The 19485-nt window shown below is 36.6% G+C and overlaps 1 protein-coding gene across 2 annotated transcripts in view; it reads right to left on the reverse strand.

The window, feature by feature from the left end:
- The window catches only part of thrab (thyroid hormone receptor alpha b), a 165867-nt gene that overhangs the window by 14677 nt on the left and 131705 nt on the right, over positions 1-19485 (reverse strand). The window contains exons 1-3 of one of the 2 annotated variants that reach the window (XM_048171436.1): positions 11101-11250; positions 5068-5129; positions 1505-1605 (exon numbers count right to left, since the gene is read on the reverse strand). In XM_048171436.1, coding sequence (XP_048027393.1) covers positions 1505-1605; positions 5068-5129; positions 11101-11132 — 195 coding nt within the window. In that variant the 5' untranslated portion in view covers positions 11133-11250. Of the gene's footprint in view, positions 1-1504; positions 1606-5067; positions 5130-11100; positions 11251-19485 lie in introns of those variants that run through there. The other variant, XM_048171435.1, reaches the window with a different exon arrangement.

Consider the following 19485-nt stretch of genomic DNA (forward strand, 5'->3'; position numbering starts at 1 on the left):
ATTGTAAAGTGTTACCATAAAAATGAATAACAGTTTTCTCTTCTTATTATTTACTAGTACAAACAATAAGGTTTCATTTGTTAACATTAGTTAATGCACTGTGAACTATCATGAACTAACAATGAATGACTGTTTTTATTAACTAACAAAGATTAATAAATACTGTAGCAAATATATTGCTTGTTGTTAGTTGATGTTGGTTAATACATTAATGTTAATAAATGAGACCTTATTGTAAAGTGTTACCATTTTTATTTATACTGTTTTTATTTCTGTGATCAGATTGTGGAGAGGAGTTCAGTTAGGAGGTCAAAAGCTGTAGAAGCTCATAATTCATGTACAGTAAGATCTGAAGAGAAGCCAGTCAGTTGAGTTAGTGGCAAAACCTTTTACATTACTTGAGTATTGTTGTCTTTTACTGCATATGATAATTCAGTCTCAGAAAGTAGAACTGAAATGACATTCATTACAAAATGATTAGTTAAAACATTTCAAATACACCTGCAGAATATTTTTTCTAGTCATGTATTTCGCCATCTTGTCTCGTCTCGTGAACTCAATCTCGAGTCTCGTCTCGTCTCGTGAGATACTGGTCTCGTCACACCCCTATTTAATATGCTTTGATACATCACTCAAACAGCCACCACATTCAGTAATGACCATCTGTGACTTACTCTCTTTGTGGAGGGTGTCAATGATTGTCTCCTGGACCATTACCAAGTCAGCAGTCTTCCCCATTAGTGTGGTTTCAAAGAACAAGAGATACCCGGAATTTGTACTGTAGGGATGATCATTTAATGAAACTCAAATGTAAATATTCTAATATTTTGAGATACTGGATTTTGGACTTTCATTAGCTGTATGCTCTAATCAACAAATTTAAAAAAAAAAAAAAAAAAAAAGAAAACTTTTGAAATGTTTTACTGTACATGTAGGGAATCTAGTATAAATGAAAGTTTCATTTTTTAAAATAATTTACAATAAAAAAATGAACTTTTTCACAATATTCTAATTATATGACCAGCACCTGTAAAATAAAATAATTACACAGAGCAAATGCAAACACGATAATTGCTGACAACCCTAGCTTAGTGACATCCCTAATTTGAAGGATGTTTAGCAGACGTCTTATTATTAGAAAACTTTTTTTGTATTGAGGAGATCTGCAAGCTCTCAGAGCTTTTCAAATCAGCCTGTTTAGACAGGAGTCACAAAGACTTTCATAGCACAGTTGTCACTCACAATTCCCTCCCTTCACATACAAAGAGACAGATAGTGGATAAGATGGTTGACAGGGTTTTTTTAGGTATGTGATATGACAGGTTTGATAGTGATAGGAGTCTAAGTTTCACAAATGACAACAGGGTGTATTGTCGAAAAGACTGGACCAGCTCCACACCATGACTCTACATGAAGTGACAGTCTAGTCTGTATATATAGAGGTGGGTCTGGGGTGTCTGTTAACAGATGTCACTGTGCACAAGTGATAGCAAAGAAGTCCTACCTTACAGCCCTCACAGGTGATGCAGCGGTAGTGGTAGCCTGTAGCTTTGTCTCCACACACCACACATGGCTCATCCTTCTCCAGATAGCTGGGGATGTACCCTACATACAAAAACAAACAAACAAACAAACAAACAAAAAAATATATATAAAAACACTCTAACACTAACTGACAGCAACTAGCAACAAGTACAAACGCCAGCACATCAACACCACAAAGCACATACTGAGAAACCAGCCATGGAATCAGAAACAGTTCAATCTATAGGCTCAGTATATATACATCCGATCAGGCATAACATTATGACCACCTTCCTAATATTGTGTTGGTCCTCCTTTTGCTGCCAAAACAGCCCTGACCCATCGAAGGCATGGACTCCACTAGACCCCTGAAGGTGTGCTGTGGTATCTGGCATCAAGATGTTAGCAGCAAGGTCCTTTAAGCCCTGTAAGCCGAGTTCAGACTCCACGATTTTAGCCCCGATTTTGGCTCGCACGACAGGTTGAGAAATCGCCGACAAATGCCCGAAATCACAGGCAAATCGGTGCTCGTTCACGCAAGTGACAATCACGCAGTGTGAAAAAGCAAAGACGTGATCTAAGAGAATCGCCGGCGAGTCACCGACGCCCGTGAGATATTTGGCATGCTAAATATCTGGACCTGTCGGCGATTCAAAATCTTGCTGTGTGAAAAGTGTTCTGACTGAAAACTACATCGGCAATGACTGACAGCCAAGGAGAGAGCAAGATCCAGAGCAGCAGGGAGTTCGGGGAGGAGTTATAGACCACTCTCATTGCAGAACACACAATCCTTGTTCCTCGCGTCTCTCCAACCAATTTCCTCCTCCATATTCTTCTTTTCTTTTTCTTGTTTTTGCTGCAAATCAGCGCACAGGCAATTCGTATTGCAAGCTTCTTGCGGGCTACCGTTTAATAATAATCCCAGTCTCACGTGAGAACTCCGGTCTTGCACGCGTGATATCGCGTTGTTTCCTTGTCACATCTCGCGTGTGTTTGGTTGTGAAACGTAGTTTGCGTGCCAGATAGAGTTGTCAGTGATTCTTCCTATTGTAAAGTCATGCAGTGTGAATCCGATCCATCGTGCAGTGTGAACACAGCAGCGACTGAATGCTGGCCAAGATAGTCATGCAGTGTGAAAAGAACAGTGACCCGACTACTTTGAAAATCGTGCAGTCTGAACCCGGCTTAAGTTGCGAAGTGGGGCCTCCACGGATCGGACTTCTTTGTTCAGCACATCCCACAGATGCTAGATTAGATTGAGGATCTGGGGAATTTGGAGGCCAAGTCAACACCTCAAACTCATTGTTGTGCTCCTCAAACCATTCCTGAACCATTTTTGCTTTGTGGCAGGGCGCACTGTTGGCGCTTTCTATGGTGGACAGGGGTCAGTATGGGCACCCTGACTGGTCTGCAGCTATGCAGCCCCATTCACAAAAAACTGCGATGAACTGTGTATTCTGACACCTTTCTATCAGAACCAGCATTAACTTCTTGAGCAATTTGAGCTACAGTAGTTCGCCTGTTGGATCGGACAACATGGGCCAGCCTTCGTTCCTTCCTTGGACCACTTTTGATAGATACTGACCACTGCACTCCGGGAACACACCACAAGAGCTGCAGTTTTGAAGATGCTCTGACCCAGTCGTCTAGCCATCACAATTTGGCCCTTATCAAACTCTCTCAAATCCTTACGCTTGCCCATTTTTCCTGCTTCTAACACATCAACTTTGAGGACAAAATTTTCACTTGCTGCCTAATATATCCCACCCACTAACCCTCCTGTCAGTGCTCATAATGTTATGTCTGATCGGTGAATAACAGTTAGTAATTTAAAGGTAATTAAAAAAAAAAATATATGTATAACTGTTGGTCCATACAATGGTGTTAGTTTGAGGGTGGGAACTGGAAACTGTAAGGAAACAGTCATTATTTCAAATTCAAATTTCATTTATAGCTGCATTACTGCAGAAATGACACACTTCAGACTTATCTGAGTACCTATTTAAGACCTAGTTTTGTTAACCTTGATTGGTGAAAGCCCTGAAGAGCCCTGAGTGACTCTGCAAGTGTCACTTGGCAGCAATTAAGATCCGCCAGTGTTTCTGAGAGGAAGAACATTCTCCTGCCTTATGCTAGTCAACTGCCTGAGCCTCTCAGCAAATTTGTGAAGCCTTTAATAGATAGGAAAAATTATACACTACCATTCAAAAGTTTGGGTTTGATTTTTTTTTAAATATCTGAAAGAAGTCTCTTATGCTCACCAAGGCTGGGTTTATTTGATCAAAAATGCAGTAATAGTAATATTAAAACAGTAATATTGTGAAATATTATTAAAATTTACAAGAACTGTTTTCTACTAATCCTCTAGAAATCATTTTAAAATGTTGATTTTGGTGCTCAAGTATCATTTCTTATTATTATCAATTTAAACAGCTGTGATGTGTAACATTTTTGTAGGAATTTTTCAGGATTCTTTAATGAATACAAAGTTAAAAAGAAAAGCATTTATTATTACAATAGCATCAATATTTTATTACATTATAATTGTCTTTACTGTCACTTTTGATCAATTAAATGCATATTTAGTGAATAAAAGTATTGATTAAAAATACTGACCCCAAACTTCTGAACAGGAGTGTATAAACTGCTGAAAGATGCAAAAATAATAATAAAAATAAACTTACATACACATGTATTTGTGAAATAATAATAAATATAACTATTATCACATGTATTATCAACAAATTGTTCCAGGTTTTTACAAAGTTGAAGAGCTTTTTTTCCCCTGATTCACCATTCTTAAAACTAATATAGGTGAAAAGAGAATGAAAAAACACTTTCATTAACATTTGCAAACATCAGGTGGTGGAAAGATGGGGGTAAATAAAAATGGAGACTCATGTAAAATATGGCATATTTATTGGGATAAGTTTTTTTTAGACCTTAATTCTTTTAAAAACAATTATACTTTGCACAAAATAAACACTAATCAGCAGTGTAGGCCAATTTATTACCACACTGCTCTAGCGTCTTTCTTCCCAAGCACATGTGACAGCATCAGCATTGCTAAACTACAAGGTTAGGATGTTGGGATGTGTCTGGCTTGCTATATTTGGCTGCTGTGGTCATGAGGTGATGAAACAAAATGGAGATGGGGTGTCCTTGATAATGTACTATGCTTAAGCATCAAGGCAACTTTGTTGAACTTCCTTAACTGAACAGCTACTCTTTACACAGACCAATACAAAGCCAATCCTTACACAGCCCATTAGCCTGGGAGAACGATTGCTTTAACGTGAGTTAAAATGTCCTGAAGGAGTATCACCAGAACATCACATAACAACAAGTCTATTGAGCTAACGGATGCTGGAGTTGATGCAAGGAGGATCACGGGACAACTGAAAACCCTTCTCTCCCTCAGGGTTTCTCGAGTGTTTCTCAGAAATGTGCAGTCAGGGATGTATTCTGGGAGAACAGAGGAGGGGAAAGCATACTGCTGCAGCTCTAGGAAGGAGCGTCAGTGTCTTTTGTGAGACATCTTACCAGACATGCTCTTCACCGAACACTGGCTGTTCTTTCTCTTCCTTTTCGGGCCATCGAGCCACCTGGAAAAAGAGAGAAAGAGAAGAGGGTTGGTATTAGTACATGCCACAAAGATGGCACATGGGAAGTCTTTGCTCTGATTCGATGGCTGCAATTCCCCGTGGAATCACTTTATATTTTTAACTAGCACACATTCAGCTCCAAGTGCTTCAACAACATGACAACCCTGTCATTTTGATTTGAGAAAGTGAGGATCAAAATAAAAGAAGACTGCAAATACAGACAACTGTCAGAGCCATGGTGCACGTGTTGTTCCTGACATGTTCACGTCCTGACTGTGACGGGACTGAGCACCACTCCCCTTCTCACTTCCCAAACTTTATATTTTATTTAAACATATCTACTATAAAATGCAAAACACAAAATAAAAACAAAACAAAACAGTAATGTAGCATACAGCGACAAAGCAACCGGAAGCTGCCGAATTCATTCAATTCTTATGCAAAAAGATTTTCCCCTAATATTACAAAGTTAAAAGTGAAAGCCTGCAACATCAGCTACGCCACAAACTCTTGCTATAGGTCGAGCTGGAAAGAGATCTGAGTGGACCGCTCTCAATGTTTACACTTAATATATAAGATAAACCAATGATTGGCATACTAATAGTAGTCAATGGACAATAACCTGGGTTAAGAAAATGTAGTTTAACATAATAAAATCTTACATACTTCACCTTCAAATCATTACAAATAATTAAAAAAAACTAACAATACAAAACAACAAAATAAAAGCATATGGGTCATTGATGAATACGTTTTTTAAAAGTGTAAAAAAACATAATGGAGATATAATTAATTTTGAAGTTTATTGTTAACAATGAGATAATTTGTTTTTTATAATCAATTAACACTACTTTTGTCATTTTTTACAAGATGGACAAAATTTGTCACCAAAAAAGTACTTTGGTTTAACCAAAATTTCGGTTTTACCGAAATACACTTCTGATATTTTCAAACAATGCTAACAGGCTGATATCTAGCTAGCTAGCAAAAAGACAATCAAACATTTTATATTCAGTACACGTTTTTAAAATATTACAACATTTTCCATGTTTTATAGTGGTTGTACCGAATGACCTGATGTTTCTGGACATGCGTATGAGCAAGTGAAAACATGAATTTTTCAAATAGTTAAAGGAGAGTTAGTTACTTTGCTTCACGACCATGTGGTCTTTTGCAGGTGTCTAAATGATGTCACATCCTGTCACATGATATTGACCGCATTACTTATTCCAAAATGATCCCTTTATATTGGTTTCTCCGAATGACATCAATGAAATTAATTTTTCCATACATTTTTATAACAAAGCAATGACTTTAATACCATTTTGCACTGTTTATATATTATGTTATAAAATCATGCCAGAATAAAAAATATATACATTTATTACATTTTAAGATATTTTAATCATAAATGAAATGGCTGTATTGGCCTTTGGACGGTAAAACCGAATGATCTTTCGACACTTCATAATCTTTAAAACACCTTTATATGTAGCAAAATAGAATGAAAACCTTTTGGATTCAATAAAAGAGATCTAGTTGTACTACCTTTCATACTTTGGATGTCATACTTTTGTTTTTTTATTATTATTAAGGCCTTTCGGGAGTGGGGGTGGGGGCATCATTGCATCATTGACTCACATACTGTAGTTATAAAGTGCCAGGAAAGTCATTTTCAATAAGAGTTGACAATTTCAAATAGTTGTAAGAAAAAAAAAAAAAAAAAAAAACCTTCTTAAAAGGCTTTTAAATCTTCTTCTAAAAATTCCTAGCATTACCAAAATGAACAACAAACAAACAAACAAAGCAAAGAAAAGAAAAGCAAAAAAACAAGCAAAACATCCCATTTGTGATCAGCTTCTCAAAAGCTATGACCCGTTTTGCGCATTACCAATAACATCAGGTCAGCGGTAGGAATACCCATTACGACTAAAGAGGCATGTACACTGACAGCACATCATTAATTATTCAATGAAAGCTGGCGATTTCCGGAGTCATGAGAGACAGAGACAGTTGCTGATGTAACAAAGCTGAGCAGGGCAAATGAGCAGTGACGCAATGCGACGACTACCAATGAGACTGCAGACAGTGATACGCCTGATACAGCTGGACATCATGGCTTAACAATACAGCCACTCCACGACCTCCAGCGACATATACGTGTGAACGCCACAGTCTCCCGGTACATCGAGTCTGTCTGTGATTAAAGGGCTGGAGTGGCTCAGCTCTACACTGGGAGAAAGAGAGCAGTTATGTAACAAAGTGCCCAAATAATGCAGGCAAATCTGTTAGAATTTGCTGCTTGTCTTTCAACACCCTTTCAACGCCTTTGCCGCTGCTAACGCAAATGCTAGCCTCTTTAAATATTCATCAAAAGAGTTTGATTTCTACAGGGAGCTGTTTTAAAACTCCACGATACTAATAAGAGTTTATACACACAATCATGAGCTTGATTCTGAGGGAAAAAAAGCACCTTGAATGCACAACGAGTCTGTCAAAGGCATAAAATATGAATTTAAACATTAAAAGCTGAACATCTTTCCTGTTACATAAACTTACATTACCCTTACAAAAAATACTGTGCTGGGACAGTATCAGATAAAATCTTCTCACAGGATTTTTGCACATTGCTTTTGCCGTGATGGAATTGTTATTTAATGAATTATGTTTTCAGTATTGATTAAGGGCAATGTTGAAAAAGACTGTCTGAAACATGAAATCTTGCATGAAAAATGTTAGGAATGTGCACAATATTATCTGGAAAACATTTACATATATTTACATATCTGTATCCTTTTTTCTACCCGCCATTAGTGTACTGTAAGATGTATAAATATGAAGAGAAACATAAAATATAACACAGTAACGGGCCGTTCACACAGAACATGTTTTTCCATTCCACTGCACTACTTTTCTATTGTTTTTCAAATGTTAACACGCGCTAGACGGACGTCTTTAACCGTTGCTCTAGCGTCTTTTGCAGCACCTTGCGCATGGCATGCCATTCTAAAAATGCGGTGCTCAAGTTAAAAGAAGTTCAACTTTTAAAAAACACACATCTCTAGACCTCGTGTTTTTTTTTTTTTTCATTCTCATTAATACAGACCAGTTTTTAGAAAACGGTAATGTTAAATTCTGTTTAATATAATTTAATTATATCTATTATATTTATAAATAAATATTATAATAATTTGTATTTATTTGCATATTTAAATATTTTACGTTTTTCTCTGAACTTTTTCACAGACCCTATAGCGCCACCCAGAGTTAGTTCACCCAAAAATGAAAATTCTGTCATTAATTACTCACCCTCATGTCATTCTACACCCGTAAGACCTTCGTTCATCTTCGGAACACAAATTAAGATATTTTTGATGAAATCCGATGGCTCACACATTTAAAACAGTTTCATGTGAGTACAGTGGTTCTACCTTAATATTATAAAGCGACGAGAATACTTTTTGCACAGCAAAAAAACAAAATAACGACTTTTAAACAATATCTAGTGATGGCCGATTTCAAAACACTGCTTCGGAGCTTCACGACTCGAATCAGTGATTCGGAGCAAAAAAGTCACATGATTTCAGAAGTGTAGCCGTTTGATAGGAGATCTGAATCACTAATTCGAAACAAAATATTCATAAAGCTCAGAAGCAGTATTTTTGAAAAGTCGTATTCCCGTCGCTTTATAATAATAAGGTAGAACTCACATGAACTGTTTTAAAATATGTTTTTAGTACCTTTATGGACATTGAGAGGTTCACTGAGCCATCGGATTTCATCTAAAATATCTTCATTTGTGTTCTGAAGATGAACGAAGGTCTTACGGGTGGAGAACGACATGAGGGTGAGTAATAAATGACATTATTTTCATTTTTGGGTGAACCAACCCTTTAAGGTCCCCTAGGGGTTCCCAAACCACAATGTGAAACCCCTGCTCTAAGGCACTTTAAGAATCCCATAGGTACTTTTTGTTAGTGTCTCAAGTTTGCCCTTTTCTCATTTGATAGAATCTTCTAGCAATTACCAAGAGAACACAAAACAAGGTTCATGTGATGTGCTCCCTCAAGCCATCGCAACGTCACACACATAAACACAAAGAAGGCCATCTTTGTTCAAAGCCATGGGGGAAAGATTAAAAAGGGTTCAAAGTCTAATACTGCCTAGTGTGTTCTTTCCCTCGTCTCATTGTTTTTGTCATTTGTTGTATTGATTCTGCAGCTGTGGAACGTCATTTATGAATGTCATTTAATATGTCTGACTGAGGTTCTGTCAGGACGCTGAAGCCTCTAGACTTTGTCTCTCTCGGTCTCTCTTGGGCTGACAGAAATGTCACTCTAAAGCCGGGTTGTCTTCATCACGATCACTCTGATTTGCTGTCGTGGATGGTTTTACCAATACAACTGTCAATCATCTGCTGCCCCTATGGGAACCTGCTTGACACAAAGACACAAACGTACAAACACAAACATTGCAGATTTCACGTTTCAGACAGACAGTCTTTTTCGACATGCCCCAGGTAATCAATACTGAATGCAGAATTTATTAAATAATTCCATCACAGCAAAAGCAAAGTGCAAAGATCCTGCGATAAGATAAACAGAAAGATAGGCAGAAGGGCAGACAGAGACACAGAGAAAGTTAAAGCAGCAAGGGCTTTTTCCACTCTGACACTCGCTATAAAAAGAAACCTCAGAGGATGCTGCCTAGTCAGAAATGGATGGGAGGGGTAAATCAAATAAATAAATAAATAACAGCCAAGTTGGCACTTGCTCTCCACAGAAACATCAATTATTCTGAACCCAAATGGAAGAGCTACACAACTTTCCCATTAAAGGGACAGAGGACAACTGCTGTAACATCCAATAGGACAGGTTGCAGTTTGCACAGTAATATCATAATATGAACCAGGAACGAGTGACTATCGTTTTACACGCAAAGTGACGAACAGCCGGCTCAAAATCGGTCAGATCTGATGATACTAAAATGGTTTCTCATTAAATACTCTGCAGCAGCATACATGATTCAGAAGTTTCAGAAATGTGCATGTTCAGTCGACCGATGCATCACAGAAGAACTCTAAAAAGAGCAACAATCTCCACACACAAGAACCTGAGGGTTCTGAAGTAGATTCCCTAGATCAGAAACAGATCGTTTGGGATTTCCTACACTTTTTACCAATGAATTACCATGGGTTTTTCATGATTTTTATAGTCACTAGTAATTACTATTGCTATTTCTACTATTCATATTACCACTACAGATAATATAAAAAATAATACTAAAATATATTACCACTACTACAATTACTACTACTACTAATAATAGTATAACAAATATTGCTAATATTACCAATATAACTAATATTCATATTATATACTATATTAGTAATAATAATAAAATACTACTATTACTACTGGTCATTCTACTAATAATAACAGCAAAACCAATATTATTAATATTACCAATATTATTTAGAAGACATTTTTTTGAGATTGCACTTGCACACTATTCATATTAACACTATTGATAATGTAAAAAATAATATTACTACTACTAATAATAATAGTATAACCAATACTGCTAATATTACCAATATAACTAATATTCACATAATATTCTATATTAGTAATAATAATAAAATACTACTATTACTACTAGTCATACTACTAATAACAGTACAACCAATATTGCTAATATTAACAATATGATTTAGAACACATTTATTGAGATTGCACACAATTTCTAGTTGATAAAATATTTTGGATCTTAGCAAAACTACAAAAATGCATTCACAATAGAAATTTTATTAAATAGGATTTAATTAAGTTCCATCTATTTTCCAGGTCTAGATATCACAACTTTCAAAATCCCTGATATTTGCAGTATTTCCATGATCCGTGGGAACCTTGTCACACGTTACAAGAGCAGCATAGCTTGTGGAGCGATACAGGTAGGAGAAGAGTCTCACCTTATAACGCAGTGGGATTGGAGAATGTGCATGGTGAAGACGAAATGCTCCGCTGTTCTTCACAATTATAACTCTTCACCACATCAACGGAGTGAGCCGCATAAAAACACAGTCTAACTGGGTTCTTTTTGATGCGTCTCTTGCATAAACGCACTCTCTCTCTCTCTTGCTGTCATTTGGCAACCCTCCCTTTTTTTCCCCCCTCTGCCCCGCTGTCTCTCCAACACTGAATATCCCCTGACTGTTCTTTATGAATATTTCTAAGAATCCTTCGTTAGTGATTGTCTGTCTCACTCTTAATCCCTCCCGCGGTCTGTGATTGGGTGTCGTGATCCCTCTGGCGAGCGGTAATCCGGGGTTAGGAGCGATAAGACGGTGAGATTGAGCGAGCGGTGAGATTGTGCCAGCGCCCATAAACATGCCAACTGGTTCTGTCACCTCCAGTTATTTTCAACTTTATTTACTCTGAACCTCTGTGGCGTATTTATATCCAGGGAGGGTTCATTCATCCTCTACGACAAGGCAAACACAGTACAAGCAGTGAGAGTGGGTTAATTCAGGAAAATGATATAAATAAATAAAATGATGGAAGGAGTTTGGGGATAAAATTAACCATCACAAGACACTACCCAATACCCAGAAGCGAAATGCAAGTCTGAGTGCTCAAAGCTTCACACTGAATTTAGAAGCACAGTAAACTACCATGCAAAACTTTGGGATCAGTTAGATTTTTGAAATATTTTTTAAAGAAATCTCGTATGCTCATCTGCGCTGCATTTATTTGATCAAAATAACAGTAAAAACATTATGACTGTTAAACATGATTACAATTTAAAAGAACTGTTGGTAACACTTTAGTTTAGGATCCAATTCTCACCAGTGCTTCCCACACATAGACTTTACTTGGACGGGCCGCCCACGTATAATAACGGCCGCCCAAGTATATTTGGAGACACATTTTTGCTTTTATTATTTTTATCCTCTTAAACTTTTATATCCGCGCAAGATAATGAAACCATCCGCGATCGATAAACTAGTCGTTTCATACCTGCTCGTTACGTGTGCGTCAGAACTGTTTACTCCCGCTGACATTCCCACAGGCGCTGCATTTTGCAAAATCACAAGGCGGCGCTGTTGCGCGTTCTACAAGCTCGCGCAACAGCGCTTCAGACTGCTTCAAAGTGATTCTCAATCAATGAAAAGCGCAGATTTATGCAAAGCGATTGCTAATGAACTCAAGTTGATGAATTATTACAAAGTCTACTTTATGACCTTTATATAAAATGTTTTAGACGATTGTAAGAATCTGAAGGATCAGCCTGCAATAGTACAGACATTTCAAAATAAGAGTACCTGTGTATTTCGGGCTTGTTTATAATTAAAAGTCACACGCTAAGTTTTTTCTTTTTCTTTTGGGCATTATTGGTATTTTGGGTACACAATAAATTGTATTTAATTTGGTTTCCATTTAATTCATAGTAAATTATTGTAGTCTCCCACAGAAAGAAAAGACTAAGAACATTATTTGACACATATATTATTCATTTTATAAATTTTACTAGTAAAATCTGTGTCCCATTCACTGAGAGAGACACTATATGACAGCAAGGAGAACATAGGAAAAGGTGAACCATTTAAATGCTGTAATTTTGCATAATTTACAATGCATAATAATGCATAATATTAGTATGTAATTAAATGTAATATGCTATGTAATTAAATTAATTTCAATAAATAAAAATACTGTTAAAAATCACACAATATTTGTTTGTCACATGTAGTAGACCATTTTTGTGCCGTGGATTTTTCGCCCAGCTACCACCGCAAGTATATTTCAAACCTGTGGGAAGCACTGCTCACTATGAACTAGTTGCTTATTAGCATGCATATTACTAGGATATTGACTGGTTATTAGTACTTAAAAAGCACATATTAATGCCTTATTCTGCATGACCATATTCTACATCCCTTAATCCAACCCAATACCTGAACTTAACAACTACCTTACAAACTATTAATAAGCAGTAATTAGGAGTTTATTGAGACAAAAGTGATAGATAATAGTTAGTAAACAGTGAGAATTGGACCCTAATCTAAAGTGTGACCAAACTGTTTTCTATTTCAATCTAAAATGTAATTTTTTTCCTGTAATGGCAAAGCTTAATATTCAGCAGCCATTACTCTAGTCTTCAGTGTCACATGATCCTTCAGAAATCATTCCAAAATGTAAATTTGATGGTCAAGAAACATTTTTTATTAATATTAATGTAAAATAGCTGTGCTGCCTAATATTTTTTTATGGAAACTACTTGTTTTCAGGATTCTTTAATGATTAGTTTAATTTAATGAATTATACTGAGTACTGACCTCAAACTTTCGTTTGGAAAGACTCTTCAAAGAATCATTAGTCATGTAAGATAAAATAAATCTAAATTATGTCCAATTGTTGGGGGAGTGAATTAATAATTCCCAGTGCTGAAGCGCTGAAATCGAGGCTTTGCTTTTTAAGAATGGTTAGCAGAGTGCGGCGTGATTTGAGTGGCATGAAGCTGAGAGTCTTAGGATCTGTCAGGCCACTCTGTCTTATGCAGAGAGAAGTTTTGGAGTCACTCCACCTTGCATTTCCTTCCTTCTAAATTCCTCATTGTGTGTTTGCCATTTCCCTCTCTCTCTCTTTCTCTCTCTCTCTCCCTCCCTCACTGTCTCTCTGCCAGCTTTATGAGAGCTTATTTTAGAGCCTGTCTAAATGTGATCTGGCAGCTCCCAGCTAATGTCAGAACAAAAGCCACGTGCACGCTCGCAAAGAGCAAAGAAGAAAAGGAACTGAGGGGATACCACTAAATGTATGTAAATGTGCATTCGCACTTTTTCTGTATTTGCCTGGGGGGTGCTGGCATGTCTGCGCAAGAGAGTAGATGAGATAAACAGTCCGCCAGCCTGGAGCTCACGTGACTCTAGCTGGAGGGATGGCGGCGCTGTTGTCTAAAGCTGTTCCTCCAACATGTTAGCATGTGTATTAGTGCCACACTGCACTTCGTGAATCCCCCAGTAGATGAGAACTACAGGGTTATTAATATGAAGTTTGTATGTTGGTGCTGAGACATGGGATTATATTCTTGATTTACTTCTACATTAATCTCATTGCTGTGGTTAGGTTTAAAAAAAAAAAAAATTCAATTGTGTATTACAATTATTATTTTTATGTACACATGCACATAAAAATATTAATAAACAATAGAAAAACAATATACTAAAAATAAATATGTATATAAACTTTAATTTTAATTCAATTAAAATAATAAAAATGAAAAACTAAACAAAAAAATAACTAAAATGGAAGGAAAACCACAAAATTATAAACAACAAAAATCACTGTATTCATATTCTACAAGTTAGATGGCTGATCTGTGACTCTGTGGGAGAAGAAATCCCACCTGTAGATGGTGATATGGCATGACACTGGTTTATATGATGATTACACTATGCTAAATATGCAAAATACAATTAAGTGTTTGGCCCTCAAACAGTTCCACTGGTTGATTTGATGGGGAACAGGATCATTACAGTGACAAAAAATCATGTGAAGAACATGATGACAGAGACAAGCAAAGTGACTGAGATTTCAAGTATTAAAGGGATAGTTCCTTTGTGTTCAGCAGAACAATGAAATGTATACAGGTTTGGAACAACATGAGGGTGAGCAAAATGATGACAGAATTTTCATTTTTGGGTGGACTGTCCCTTTAAGGTCTCTTTACACTACGTACGATAACTATAAGCATAGCAATAAATATAGTTTAGAAAGCATTCTAAATATAAAAGAATAGCAGAGTCCACACCACAACTATAACGATAATATCACAGAGAAATGATATCATTGGAATCACTTTCAGAATTTTTTTTCCAGCTGATTAATGATAAAAACATTGATATCCCAATCAGAATCCATTCTGCTTTAAAGAGCTTGAGCAATTAAAGTGGCAGAAGACAAAACTGCAACGCGCACTTCGAATAAACAGATCGATATTGTAGGGGTGTGCAACATGGCGAAAATATAAGACTCTTTTCAGGCAGGATCATGATCCACAATCCATTTTATCACTATTTTATTATTTTATCACATTTTATCACTCAAACTCCATTGTTTCCTCCCTCTTATATAAATCTCAATTGTTTAAAAGACCTCCAAGGAACAGGCGAATCTCAACATAACACCGACTGTTACGTAACAGTCGGGATCATTAATATGTACGCCCCCAATATTTGCATATGCCAGCCATTCAAGACATTACACAAGCCAGTATTAACATCTGGATGTGCACAGCTGAATCATCAGACTAGGTAAGCAAGCAAGGACAACAGTGAAAAATGGCAGATGGAGCAATAATAATTGACATGATCCATGATATCATATTATTTTTTGTGATATTTGTAAATTGTCTTTCTAAATGTTTCGTTAGCATGTCGCTAATGTACTGTTAAATGTGGTTAAAGTTACCATCGTTTCTTACTGTATTCACGGAGACAAGACTGTCGTAATTTTCATTTTTTAAACACTTGCAGTCTGTATAATTCATAAACACAACTTCATTCTTTATAAATCTCTCCAACAGTGTGTAATGTTAGCTTTAGCCACAGAGCACTAGCCTCAAACTCATTCAGAATCAAATGTAAACATCCAAATAAATACCATACTTACGCGATTAGACATGCTGCATGACAAACACTTTGTAAAGATCCATTTTGAGGGTTGTATTAGATGTGTAAACTTTATGCTGTTTATGCTGTTTAAGGCAAGCGCGAGCTCCATGGGCGGGGAGCGTGAGGAATTAACCCTCTGGAGTCTGAGGCTGATTTGGGTCTTGGAGAAGTTTTGACATGCCCTGACATTTTTTCAGTTGTTCATAAACATATAAATGACAAAAGTGTCATTACACTGTATTCAGCACAAACTAGGCTACAATAATTGTGAGGAACATGTATGTACATGTTTTTTTTTGAAGGAATAATGTTTATGGTGGTTATTGAAAAAACAAAAAACTTAAGTCACTGAAATAAGCCCAAAAAAAGTATATTAAATCTGTGTTCACAAGACTTTTGGGTATTGGAGGTTGTAGACTAGAGTTTTTGCTTCAGAATTATGTAAAAATTATGCTGCCTGCTCCTTCATATAAAACAAATATTGATTTAGTTTTTGTAAAACTTTTTGTCAAAAAACAGTATGCGTGGAGGCGTGAATCTGCATGATAATGGGCCATTTACACCTGAGAAGACAAAAGAATCACATAATAATGACCTGAAATGACTTGCATAATGGGCCTTTCAGGCAGATATGGCTGTCAAAAAAACCCTCTTATAATTCTCACTCATCATAAACAGCAATACTGTGATTTCATTACAATTTAAAATATCGTCACACTCAGAAAAGCTTAAAATATCAATGAACAGTGTGCAAATGTCTGAAAATGATTAACTCTATGGGATTTCAATAGGCTTTAGCTTAAATGCATGCAAATTTGGAGAAACTTTGAATGATTGTGAAGATTTACTGCAATGTTTCATACTGCAGAAGTAACCATTTACTGCTGCTTGAGTGCTGGAACATGTGAGGTGAATGTATGTCCGGAGGGCTTTGTACAGTATGTTAGAGTAATGTACTGAATATGCACTGTAGCACGATGCTACAATCTCTCTTCAAAAGCAGATGGTGCTCTCTGACACATTTAGGCCACAAATCGTTTACAATGTAAAATCTTGATATCATCCACTAGTGTGGATGCTAATATTATCGTTAAAGTTATAAACACTTTTATAATTATCGTTCTTGGTGTGAACTGTATTGCCTTTAAAATTAATTAAAATTTTCTCCTGCAGGTTTTGCGGAAATCTTAAACTTAAAGCTCTGACATGGTTATTTTATACAGATATATAATTAATGAAATGTTCTGGTGATTTCTCTATTTCTAAAACTGAATTACAAAAAATAAAAATAAAATATATTTTTGAAAAAAAAAATACTCATGAAATGAATAAATTGATCCTAAATAAAATTAAAATCGTAAAACAATATAAAAAGTCAAATTTGAAAAAGCAAACCCATCATTGAATCTCTGTAAACAGGGTTGAGGCTTCAGTGCTCTGCAGGCACTGTGTCTGTCTGATGAAGGTGGATTACATTTTTCCAGAGGACAGACGTGCTGTACAGCAAACAGCAGGAAAATCCTGTCAATTGAGTTTATGCAAATCTAGGAGCTTTTAAAAGTAAATGGTGAAGAGGAACATGATGTCAGCCTGGAACATTGACTCAAACAGGCATGTGGTGTTTGAACATGCCTGGCTCTTCTCCATACATCTCAAGTTTGAAATCAGCCCAGATGTGTGTGGAACGCCCTGATACAGTTAATTTAGCACACACTAAACAATTTGGATGAAGGTAGTTCGGAAGAAAACTTAGTTGTAATAATGCCAACAAACATCAAATATAATCTACAGTAAATCAAGTGATTCTGTTTGGAACATACTTTAAATAGTAATATGAGTTTCCATGATATCAACTTATGACACTGGCACTGGCTCAATCAATGGCGTGATTTTGGGGCAGAGCTACAGGAGAGTTTGAGGCTAGTTCTCACTCACTTCTTTTGCAATTTGCTGCTAATGGTGCAGAAATGACACAATTAACCTTTAAAGGTGCAATATGTAATATTTTCTGTCCGCTAGAGGTTGCTAGAGGCCTATTCAAAACAAAGGCGTAGTTTGAGAGTGGAATCTTGGGACATGTGGTCTTCACATCATAGTCAGGGAAAACAATTGGGATAAGACTCGGGAAGAAATCATGTTCATGGATGAGATTATTAACATTACTTTAGTATGATGCAGTGCAGGAACGAGTGTTGAGCTGAACGATGCCGCTGGAGTGATTGCGCAACACTCTGCGAGCAGCTGAACTTTTATTATGCCACAACTGCCGGCGCCGCTTCCGCTTTTCCAGTCAAGCGTATGAGGAAACACAGCTCTGTTTATCATATTAGATACATCTGAGTGTGTTGAAAATGATGTTATAACGTAGTGTTTATAGTGTTTTTCTCTGAGGCATGGTAAAGCATGGTACTCGCAAAAGATGAAGAAATTTAGATTTAAAGGTGCCATAGAATGGAAAATTGAATTTACCTTGGCATAGTTGAATAACAAGAGTTCAGTACATGGAAATGACATACAGTGAGTCTCAAACACCATTGTTTCCTCCTTATGTAAATCTCATTCGTTTAAAAGACCTCAGAAGAACAGGCGAATCTCAACATAACACCGACTGTTACGTAACAGTCGGGATCATTAATATGTACGCCCCCAATATTTGCATATGCCAGCTCATGTTCAAGGCATTACACAAGGGCAGGCAGTATTAACGTCTGGATCTGTGCACAGCTGAATCATCAGACTAGGTAAGCAAGCAAGGACAATAGCGAAAATCATGATCCATGATTATATGATATTTTTAGTGATATTTGTAAATTGTCTTTCTAAATGTTTCGTTAGCATGTTGCTAATGTACTGTTAAATGTGGTTAAAGTTGCCATCGTTTATTACTGTATTCACAGAGACAAGGCCGTTGTTATTTTCATTATTAAACACTTGCAGTCTGTATAATTCATAAACACAACTTCATTTTTTATAAATCTCTCCAACAGTGTGTAATGTTAGCTTTAGCCACGGAGCACCATCAAACTCATTCAGAATCAAATGTAAACATCCAAATAAATACCATAAACTTACGCGATTAGACATGCTGCATGACGAACACTTTGTAAAGATCCATTTTGAGGGTTATATTAGCCGTGTAAACTTTGTTTATGCTGTTTAAGGCAGTCGCGAGCTCGGGGGCGAGGAGCACGAGAATTTAAAGGGGCTGCGTGCTGAATCGGCACATGTTTAATGATGCCCCAAAATAGGCAGTTTGGGTATTTTGAGCTGAAACTTCACAGACACATTCAGTGGACACCTTAGACTTATATTACATCTTCTGAAAACGCGTTCTACGGCACCTTTAACCCTCAGGGGTCTGAGGATTTTTGGGACCCTGGAGAAGTTTTGACATGCCCTGACATTTGTGCTTTTTTCAGTTGTTCATAAACATATTAATGGAAAAAGTGTCATTACACTGTATTCAGCACAAACTAGGCTACAATAATATGTGAGGAACATGTATGTACATGTTTGTGTTTTTGAAGGAATAACGTTTAAGTCACTGAAATAAAGCCAAAAATATATATATTAAATCTTTGTTCACAAGACTTCTGGGTATTTGAGGTTGTAGACTAGAGTTTTTGCTTCAAAATAAGGTAAAAATTATGCTGCCTGCTTGTTCATATAAAACAATAGAGAGAT

Source organism: Megalobrama amblycephala, linkage group LG20 (genome assembly GCF_018812025.1).
Source record: "Megalobrama amblycephala isolate DHTTF-2021 linkage group LG20, ASM1881202v1, whole genome shotgun sequence".
Taxonomy (NCBI): Eukaryota; Metazoa; Chordata; class Actinopteri; order Cypriniformes; family Xenocyprididae; genus Megalobrama; species Megalobrama amblycephala.